Genomic DNA, 11,551 nt, shown 5'->3' with positions numbered 1-11,551 from the left:
TGTTAAGACATCGTTAAGATTTATTGACATTCCTTAAATTACAATTCAATTAATCCAAAATTATTTTTAAAGTTAAAATTTTTGCCATAAAAGGCGAGTAAATATATTTACACAAAAAGCAATTATTATACGGTTAGTACTTAGTTATATCACTTATAAATTATGACTTATATTTGACTCGTCAAAAAATCTGACAACAGAAACGATTATCGTGATAAAGATTAAGAAACTAGAAAGTAATTAATTATAATAGATCGTATCTTCAAGGTTCGTGCCCAACTAAACGAACCTAGAAATAATAAATATTAATCTTGTAGGAAGAACAAAAATTGCAAAACAAAAACACATCTCTCCTTGTTCAGTAAACTGACCTGAGATGTAAAATGTTTCGAGCAAAAAGCTCTGCGTGTAAAGTTAACGTTTCTTTTTTTTCCTAAACGTGATTAACTGTGCAAAATTCGTTTAGTGCAAAAGTGTTTTGTGAAGATTTCAAACTTGAGATTGATCTCGTGGAAGAAGATCTGAGTTTCCTGGTTTCCTTGGTGCTGAAGCGACAACGTAGCAAGTCCTTGAAGGAGAATCGAAACTGCTTGCTGTAAAAACAATAGATAATAGGATTGACTGCGGCTTGCCCGAATATCATCATTTGCCCTAAACGCCACATAATGTCTCCATTATAAATGTAAAAGTATCTTAGAGCTCGTATCACCATAAACGGTCCGTAGCAAATAAAAAATACGAGAGTTACTATCGCCAGCATCTTCGTGACTTTACGTTGTTTCAGTCCATCTCTTGTGTCCGTCATTATACTGTTCCTGGTTCTAACATGGCTTGACAAAAGTTGGAAAATTCTTACGTGCGCGCAAATCATGAATCCTAAAGGTAACAGGAAAAGCAAGCCCGCCTGGATCGCGTAGTATATTTGTCTTCCAAGATCCCCCATGTATTCGTTGACACATAGCGACTTGCCAGTTTTTTCTTCCTTTTTAACGTAATAAGCGTACAGCAGTGGGCCGCAAGAAAGGATCCCGATCACCCAAATTATCGCTAGGATAATCGTTCGTTCGGATGTTCGCTGTGCGCGCGCCAGCACGGGCGATGACACGGCCTTCAGACGTTCGTAGCTGATTGCAACCAGTGTCAAAATGCTCACTGTGTAGCAAGACTCGATGAGAAAGCTCTGAATCTTACACACGGGATTTCCGCCGAACCAATCACCACTGCCTATGAAGGCAATCAAGTCGAAAATCGACAGCAACGTGAACATCAAGTCCGCTGTAGCTAAACTGGCGATGAAGCACAACAACACCGAAGTGGTGACTTTGTAAGTCTTGTAGCATGTTATTAACGCAAAAATGTTCCCTACAAACGCCAGAGTAAAGACTATCGCGTACAGACAGTAAAATATGGTCGTCATCATCGGGGACATTGCTTCTACTTCTCCAACTATGGTAGAGTTGTCTTCGTTAGCGAGAGTTTCGTTGGAAGGATCCATTTTGTTCAAGTCCTCGCTGCAGACAACGTGTTAGTTTCTGAACTGTCACGGTTCAGGGGGCAACTTTTATAGCAAGGTAGTGTAAATTACGTATGTAAATTTAGATTGCAGGCGTGTCAAGTTCACAAAAGGAATGACTTCCTGTCACGATATTACGCGGCATGGCAGTGCACTTCACGTGTATTGTGTATAACAACAATTAGTGGTCATTTTTTAAACCGCTTTTGATGAAAACGGGAATTGATGTCATTGTTATAATGTATCGCGATCTTTCAGTTTTTAATTAAAATTTCAGGCAACTTGTTTTCTTTGTGATTTTAGCGCGGCCGAAAAAAGTTGCTTTGATTGCAAGAATCCGTTTCAACTCAGAAACAGGCTTCCCGTTTAAGCGCACTCCTTCTCTTCCTCATTCTTAACTTGACTTTTATCAGGATTATCTTACAGTTACTGACTGCGGAGTTTGAGGAATTGAAAAACTGGCATAAACCTGACGCAACTACATCACCCGCCTAAAATCAGACTTTGAGACTATTCGGCAAGACCAGCAAAAACTGGTCAGTGATAGCTATTAAAACTCGGTTTGTTGCTAGTTTACAATGTGTTAGAGCTCTCGCGTGTTCGCGTGATCTAATAAAACGGGGTCAAGTGCATGCAAGCGATTGACATGTTTGTGGAACTGTAATGGCTTTTTTATTAATTTTTGTTTTTGACACTTCCATCGCAAACGACTATTTCCTACGCATTTTACAAAATCCCCACAAAAATGTAAGTAGTCATGACACGATTTACGTTATTCAGATTTTGATTTTCCGGGCTCTCGAGGATACGCGCGCGTCAGACACGCCAATTTGAACGACTTTAAATAGCGTCGCGCACAAATGACGTCACCAAAATTGAGACCCCCCACTTGACTCAGACAAACTACAAGAGCGATATGAAGAAATTATGTCGCTCGCGAGCACTTCGCTTCGGTCTTTGGCCGTTCTCACGCAAGATGATGGCGTTCCTGGCTCGAAATTTGAAAGTGAAGCAGAGAACTATAATGTGGATCAGTTAAAACGATGGCTGAAGTGCAGAGGGCTAAAATTAAGCGGAAAACGACAACCCTTCGTGACGACCTTAATTGTGAAATGTGCTACGGAATGTATAAAGGCTGGACAACTATCGAGCCGTAAAAATCGTATTACTAAACACTAATCACGAACCTAGCGTCAAATTTAGAATTGACCGAAAATAGCTATTTTGATCGGCTCGAAATAATTCTTATCGGCAAAAATGTAGCTGAACGGTATAGCAATCATTTGCATAATCACAGTTGTCGGCGTTTGTCGTCCGAAAGATAACACATTCCCCTAAAAAAAAATGCCATAAATTCACGAACCTTCTGTGAAACTTTTATTCGATCTTAATAAACGTTCGCCATGTTAAAAAACAGACTTTTAATCCATTTGTTTTCATGACTACACATAACAAGAAAGCATGACAAACGTGACCATCGCGACCTTTATTTACAACCTGGCGCGCCGGGCGGCGTACATTCATGCACTAAAATAAAGATAAGAAATCCTCGGCGGCGGAAAAATTTCGCATCCTTCATTTTCGGATGACTAAAGCGAGAGTAGTGCTTTTACAGGCGTCTTTATTTCTGATTTATGATGTTACTTACATTCACCCTGATTCACGTTTTGCATTTTTGATAAATTATTTCGCGACGCGACAAGTTTCGATTCAAAAGCAGGCATCACATTTCTCCTTCACTCATACCTGGGTCGACTTATCATGACTTATACCTGTTTTGCAATCAATGTTTATTTGCCACATTCAATATTTTTGCAATATTTTTACCTCAGTACCGTTTCGCAAAGTACCATTTCGTAAAGTACCGTTTCGTTTCGCAATTCGTACCGTAAGCCAAATGGAATGAAGACTTTCTTCCCCGATTCCTTTAGCTCTAAGAGCAATTTTGGCCAATGTTCAAAATACTTTGAGTCGGTTTTGCACTCACCATGACAGCAGTGCTTTGTACTAACCATTCTTAACCCTTTGAGAAAGCATACATTCCGATTTACCTAACTTTTCACATGTTTTCTTCACGTATTGACGCTCTCTCGCATACATTCGCTTATGGCCGACTGCAATGTTTGTCTGTGTCACGCGGGGGGTCTCATGAGACCAAATCTATTTTTAGAATTTGTGCGCGACGCTATTGAGACTTTGAAGACTGAGCGGAGCCGATGGATTTTACTCTGGCTGAAGTCCTCTAAATGAAAAAGCTGTTCCTAGGTGAATATCCTTACACTGTTGTAAGTCTCGGATTTTCTTTTGCCTTTTTACTTGAAAGAACTTTTCACTCGAAAGAACTTCGGGGCCAAATACTTGAATACACTTTCCGTAATTGGCCGTAAAAACCAAAGTTGCTCATGCATGATGCTGAAGAGGGTTAAACTCGGCGTTGACCCAAAACAATTCAACAACAAAATTTTCCTCTTTAAGACTTCCGTTAGGTCTAAAAGCTGATTGCTGAAGGTAAGCGCTGGGCAACGGTAGCTGTCGGATTGCAGGGGTGATCGAAAAACACGGAAGCAACCACGCCACCGGTTTACATTACTTTGATTATTAAAGTTAGCGAACACGTTCCGTGCAAATATCACGTTCGCTATATACTCAAAGACTATATCCTATGTTCTTGATAAGCGTATCAATAGAATATAATGGAATTTCCTACGGTCCTATTTCGGCGAACTAAGGCAAAATGGTTATTTCCAAGCCATTTAATTTCAATAAGTGGACACAACTATTTGAATCGCTTTTTGATCCAAAAGAATTTAGGAAACTTTTAAGCTTAAAAAAAGAAACTGTATCTCTTTGATAACGAGATACTGCGGGGGATGTCTTCAATCAGGACATATATACGTCATTTCATTGAATTGGATTTCCCTGTTCGTCATAACTCTGAAGAATTGATGACATGGGTGTAATGTATCGCGATATTTCAGCTTAATGAAAATTTCAGGTGACTCGTTTTGAGCGCGGCCGAAAAAATTGCTTTGATTGCAAGAATCCGTTTAAACTAAGAAACAGACTCCCCGTTTAAGCGCACTCTCCTCTTCCTCATTCCCAATTTGACTTTTATCAGGATTATCTTTCAGTTATTGACTGTGGAGTTTGCGGAATGAGAAAACAGAAACATGAATTTGGCGCGACTACATCACCCACCTAAAAACAGACTTTGAGATTATTCGGCAAAAACTTATTGCGTGTTCACGTGATCTTATAAAATGGGGTATAGTGCAAGCGAATGACATGTTTGTGAAAGTAGACAAAAACGGAAAATATAGACGGCAAACTGATCCTGGCGGCTAAAGCGGTAAAAAATAAACAAAGTGGATTAACCAAAAAGGGAAAAAACTAAAATCGATTGAAAAAGCTTTGCCCTATATTTCCGTTTGCGATACTTCTTTTCTTACTTAAGTAGACCAACACGCCTGTTTAAATCGCTTTTTGATCCAAAATGGTTTAGGAAACTTTTAAGACCCTTTTTTAAGGCTTGAAAAACGAACTGTATCCCAATTGTAGGGAAGTGTGTTTGCAATCAGGAAATATATACGTATATTTTTTTTAAATAGGATTTCCCTTTTCGTCATTACACTGTCATGAGCTGAGGAATTAATATCACTGTTGTAACGAATCGAGATTCTAGCTGAATTAAAATTTAAGGCGAGTCGTTTTGTTTGTGATTGGTGACCGAAAAAAGAAGTTGCTTTGATTGCAAGAATATTAATCTTTTCCATCTCAGGACTTCCCGTTTAAGCGCACTCTCCCCTTCCTCATCCCCAACTTGACTTTTTTTAGGATTGTCATAAAGGTATTCCGTGCGAGGAGTTTTGAAGTACGGGAAAAAATGAAACATGAACTTGCAATCATGTGACGCAACAACATCATCCGCCTAAAATCAGACCATGAGACTAAGCTAAGCAGTTAAGACTTGGTTTTCGACAATTCCATCGAAAACGATTGTTTCCTCAGTTACAATGTTTTAAAACCCTCAAAAATTTAAGTATTAAAGACGTGATTTACGTATTTCAGAAAAGGAAGTCCAAAATTGGTCCTCCCAGGCTCGCGAGAATACGCGCGCGTTAAACACGCCAACTACGACTTTGAAGACTAGCACTTACTAATCGGAGCAGATTATTCAGTGCTTATCCAGTGTGTAAGATAAGATAAGATAAGATAAAAGATAAAATTTCATTGTGCACGCCTAAAAAGGTTTTTCAGTGAACAATACATCAAGTGGAATGGAATGTAAAATATAAAATATGTACACTAGTTAGAGGGTCTCAATGGGGTTAACCGTTAGCCGTAAAACGGCCAAAAAATAAGCCGTTAGGCGTAAAAATTGGAAAAATTTAACCGTTAGCCGTAAATACCTCTTATTAATCGAGTTCGAGGTCCGTACTGTAAAATACGGACCGAGTTTTTTCCCTTCGACTTATGGCCCGCGCGCTTCGCGCTTGGGCCATAAGTCGACGGGAAAAAACGAGGATCCGTATTTTACAGTATGGACCGAGAAAACGAGGTTAATAAGATATTTATTATATCTCTCACTCTGGAGAAAAGAAAACATTTTAAGTCAAGAGTGCTGGAAGCGGCTTCGTTTGACTGACGTTTTCATTGGCTTTGACGTGAATTTCATTGGCTTTGTCGTAAACAATTCGGCCGTTTAATAGCTCGATTGATAAGCGTATAAACATAATTTAAATCTTTATTTCTGCAATTAGTTTTACAGTAATTTCAGTGACAGGATGAAACTAGATACAGTGCAAGTTTCCTTTGGAATAACTTCTAAAGTTCTTTGCTTGGCGACGAAAGTGCCGCGATTGACAACATGCGTTATAGCTTATCAAACTTTCGAAAACTTATGGCAGTGTTTGAAGATAATACTGAACGAGAAAACACGTATAAAGTTTGAAGGAACTACTTAAAAAAACTTAGCTCTTTAAGGCGGCGTTGAATGCTACGTTGAAAGCTTGAAATGCTGTCTGGCTCGTACTCAGCTCTATCGCGTTTGCGTACGTATTTGAAAAACTTTCCGAGGAGCTTATCGAGGACGTCAGCAGGTACGGTTTCTACATGAAATGTTCCATCAGCTCAGTCTGCTCTTGACAATAATTGTCGAACCGTTTCCATTCACGTTTCGTCTTCTTGACCGTGTTTGCATATTTCTCGGCACTGATGAAACTTTCAAGTTCTTGACTTGAATCCTGCCCGGGTTGCTCTAAGTCCGCCACATCAGGGAAGTTTTCTCCTTCCAACAGATCACAAAAATTGAGTTTAAAGTTCGGTAGACCTTCTTCGCTTCGCCTTTGTTCCTCGCTTTTTTCCTCTGACTGCGAACGTTGTAGGAAGTTTTGAAAATCTTCTTCGCGAGACATTTCAACTTGCAAAGGCGTACGGCATCAGGAGAACTCTCAGTCAAATTTCGCGGGCCGTACTGCAGAATACGGCCCGTAAAATTGACCAATCACAGCGTGCGTACTATCTCAGAGATATAATAAAATATGTTAACCGTAAAAAAAATCGGTCAGTAACAATAAAGTAACCAAACTAGTTCACCTCATCGTCCCAGAATGGTCCTGAGACCGAAAACATGTTTTTCAATAATGGAAATTATATTTTAACCTTTTAAAACAATGAATTATAGCTTTTAACTTCTGTTAACCGTTATGGAAATAAATTAACGGTTAGCCGTAAAAAAAGCCAAAATTTAAACCGTTAACCGTAAAAGCCACCACCCCATTAAGACTCTCTAGTTATATATTAATAAAAAATAAAAAGAAATAGAAAGAAATAAGAAAAAAAAAATAATTTTAAAACTCTTTGTCTAAAGAGTTCCATAGCTTTACTATTCTGTAATAAAAAGACATCTGGCCAGCAGTGGTTTTGCATAGGGGAATATTCAGTTGTTGTGAAGACAATGAAGAGCCTTGCACTCTTATGAGTCTGATTTCACTTTGTACAAGTTCCGTTCAGAGAGCCTGATTTTGGCCCAAGTAGCATGTTTTTAAAAGTTTCTAATGCCAAAAATATTACACTCAAAATTTCCTTTTCAAGACTTCCGTTATAGCTGAGGCCAAGCGCTGAGCAGACAGCGGTGGCGGGGATTGCATGAGCGCTCGAAAAACATGGAAGTGTCCACCCCGCCGGTTTACTTTACGGGGCATACGTGTACACATCGTTGAGGGCATATTATTATGTTGTTCATGATGTCAGTTCTTGGGTAGGTAAACGAGCGGGGCACAAAACAAATGTTTCGGGTCCAGCCGCGCAAACGGAAACAATTGTTGCGAATACGAAACGTTTCTTACAAAAATCAGAAACATTTTTTGTGTCTCGGGCACAAGTTATGTGTCCGCAACAAATGTTATGCGCGGGGGGCAAACAGGGAGACATTTGTATCCGCAACAATGTATCCGCAACAATGTATCCGCAACGCGTTGTGTCCTCGTTTGCCAACACCTTTAAGGCTACGTTTATAATAACATGTTCCGTGCCAAATATCTTGTTCACTCTACCCAAGGGCTTGATCCGAGCGCTGTATTCGATATATATTGGCGTTATTAGCGTTTCGATTAATTGAAAATAAAGGAATTTTCTACGGCGCTATATCGGCCAACTTAAGCAAAATGTTTGCTATTTCCGAGTCGTCATTTCATTTTCAATAAGTGGACTTTTTAATCACCAAAAGAGTTTAGGAAGCTTTTAAACTTTAAAAAAATCTGTAACACAATGGTAAGGAAATACTGCGGGGGGATGTTTGCAAGCAGGGCATACGTGTATTCTTTTGGGTTGGATTTTCCCGTTCGTCATTACGTTGTCATATCAGTAAAGCTAAGGAATTCGGCAGATCTGAATTATTTTACCACGGAACACGCGAAAAAGTGAGGTCATGTCTTCAAGTATCTATAGCCGTGTTTCTACAAGGTTTGGCCCGATATCGGATCTTCGCTGTTTTTTCTGGGACTCGTTGAAGACTTGAAGAGAAGATAAAGTCTCCTTCGATATAAGGAAAAAATGTATTTGTTTTAATAGGCCTGGTCCCTTTTTATACATTATTGATATAGCGGATTTTTCGGCTTGTAGAGAAATAAATTTGTCTAATAGATATTCTTTAAAAATCCAGGGTCATGACAGATTCGACTGCAACTCAAGACAAATGTCTTTGCCGAAGATAAGCAGTTTTTTGCTCTTCCGCTCCTTCCCCTATTCTAGCAACCTGACTCGCACAAGATTTTTAAGTGAGGTTCCAATATTAATAATCGGTGGGGGGGGGGGGGGACTCCCAAATTCACTAGCTGTGGTCGGATATATTTTTATGTCGGGTAGCACATGAATGGTTCGCTACCCTTCTAGAAAACAATAGAACAAACAACAGGAGAACCGGTTAGAAGTAGAGAACCCCGGGGGGGGGGGGTACTCCCTATAATGGCCTATACGGGAGGCTCCGCCCGAAAGGGGTACCTTTTTTAGGCTCCAGGTATATAAAAGGGGTAGGGATTTCACAAGTTTAGGTATATCAAAGGTTAGGGAAATCTGCCATAATTATATTTAAAAAGGCCTTTACATTACATATTTCAAGCAGACGCAACTTTTGGCTGTATCGTTTTAATTTATTAAGCGCTACATAAAAATGACAAGAAAACTTCCCGTTTTAGGTAAATGTGATGTCGTGTAGGTATATGAAAGGGGTGCCTTTTTGCAATAAAAGGTATACAAAAGGGGTACCTTTTCTATCAAAATGGTATATAAAAGGGTAAAGGGTTGGATCTCCGGGCGGAGCCTCCCCGTACAAAACTTTTTCGAGTACTCCCCCCCCCCCCCCCCCCCCCCCCCCCCCCCCCCCCCCGGTAGAGAACCAGTAGAATTACAAACTTACGAGAGCTGCTACACTACTAAAATTTTTACAACCTTTCCAACAACTTTTGTCTTGGGTTATTGTACATTGTCCAGTTTTTTCTCATAATTTTACTCAGTATAAAGACTCGGGCTACTACCAATTGCAAAGCAGACTGAGTAGCTGTATAGCCCGTTTTAAGTTATATTTTTTGCTCGGCTTTCCTCAGAGCTTTTCTGTGGTGCGTTTTGTCTGAGAAGTAAAACTTACGAACCGACGACCCAGAAAACTCGAAGTTGGTTGATAAAAAAATCTTTTGTATTTGCCTTGATGAAGTTTTTAAGTCTTATCAAACTGGCTTACAGAAATTAAGTATTATTTTTGACGTCTCTTCAAGTGTTTTGTAAATATGCGACTGTATAGGAAATTATATTCAATAAAATAGACAGGAAGTTCTAACTATTTAATAACCGCTCAGAGTCGGGAATCTTGTCAGCGCATGTTAAGCTAATTATTCTTTAATATCCTGAACCCGGAACAAAATAATATATTGTATGTTTTTTTTATTCAATAGACTGTGAACGAATCGCATGATATTCTTTGTTGTGAAGGGACACTCGAAAAAGCAGCGGAAAACGTGAAATGTGAAATTTTTAACTCGCATTTTTGCTTATCTTTCGAGTCGAACCAGTTCGAAATGACTTCTCCCAGGCTTGTAATTTTAATTTTTTTTTTATGACAATCGCCCTTGACTATAATTGTACGTTGTTATGGAAACTTACTGTATTCACAAGCAATAATTAGTGTTTATTCAAAACTAGATAAAAAGCCGATTATGGCCGGAAATATAATTAAAGATATTTTGGAAAAGGTAACAAATGTTCAGAGAAACACAGTGCCTTAATTTGACAATTTCTTGAATAGTTTTATTATTTCGGTGTATAAAATATACTCGGGCCGTGAAATTTGTTAAATTATTCTCATTCTTTTTCTTATTAAAAAACTGTCACAAATATCTATTATCCAACCTGCGATCAATCCAGTTTGCTTACAGAATGTTGTGAAGCTTATAAGCTAAAATAAATAATCATGTTATTACATTGTCTAGTAGTCGAATTGTTAGAGAGTTTATCGGCGGAAAGTGACAACAAATGAAAATTGTGGCGGCGACTTTGTGAAACATATACGTTTGCAGAAGAAGCAATTATTCTTTATTCTCCATCGTTGTGTCTGTGATCGAAGTCGCGCCAAATCTCCACATTATTAATTCATTCTGTTTAAATAACAAAACAGCTTTAGACTTCATAGTGATATATTTAACTTTTCTAAACTCCTCTATTCATCAGGGTCGGTCAGGGTTGGTTATATAGTACAGTTTACGCTAAAAGTTTGCCTTTTATCCCCCCCCCCCCCCCCCCCCCCCCCCCCCCCACACACACACACACACACACACACACACACTCCCCGTGGCCGACCCTGATTCCTAGTTTGTATTGACATCGAAAAATAGGTATGTAGTACGCGTTAGACTAAAAGCCGGTTCACTTTCAAAGGCTTTGTCGTTACAATTTTCCTTTCCATTTAGCCTGCCCACAATTTTGTTGTTTTGACGGCCGGCACTTCCAGTCGCCGTTCGTCGGGTTGAGTTTTATTTCTCTTTGTTTGTTTTGTTTTTATTTTTGTTTTTTAATTAATTGTCACCATCTCACTGAACTTAAACTTGAAAAAGCTTTGCATGTCGATAAAGGAAAGGTAATTTTACCGACCTTTATGATTATTTGCCGTCTCTTTTTCCAGTTGGTTCCAAATTAGCTTGCAACAGGCAGAGGGAATTCTCAATGTTAGACCACTTGGCGAGTGGATAAAAACAGATGTGGAAGGAGCATTAATATATTTATGCTTATTTATCTGATCTACTAGATCGCAATTTTAAAAATAGCCCTTTCGCTATCAGTTTAGAGAGACGAGAGACGAGCCTGCCTAAAACAAAAAATAACGTATATTTCTGTATTTCTCTAATGTCGACTATAATTGGCTCCTTATTGTAGAGGTTCTTTTTTTCCTTTGTTCGTAAAGAGCAGGAAACAGTGGTATCTGATATTCAAATTATTATCGGCAAAGGGTCCAACTGAGTCGGTAACAAAGCGCACGAAATCGGGTGGGAT

At 39.0% G+C, this 11,551-nt stretch overlaps 1 protein-coding gene across 1 annotated transcript; it reads right to left on the bottom strand.

Moving 5' to 3' along the window:
• On the bottom strand, positions 1–1,552 carry LOC144646326 (QRFP-like peptide receptor). The gene has a single exon (XM_078505877.1). The coding sequence runs from the start codon at positions 1,493–1,495 to the stop codon at positions 434–436; it is 1,062 nt and encodes a 353-aa protein (XP_078362003.1). The 5' UTR covers positions 1,496–1,552; the 3' UTR covers positions 1–433.
• Between the last annotated feature and the right edge of the window lie 9,999 nt (positions 1,553–11,551).

Source organism: Oculina patagonica, chromosome 3, assembly GCF_052425735.1.
Source record: "Oculina patagonica isolate OP01 chromosome 3, crgOcupat, whole genome shotgun sequence".
NCBI classification, from domain to species: domain Eukaryota; kingdom Metazoa; phylum Cnidaria; class Anthozoa; order Scleractinia; family Oculinidae; genus Oculina; species Oculina patagonica.
The sequence above is the reverse complement of the archived record's forward strand: the minus strand, read 5'-3'. Positions and strand labels throughout refer to the sequence as shown.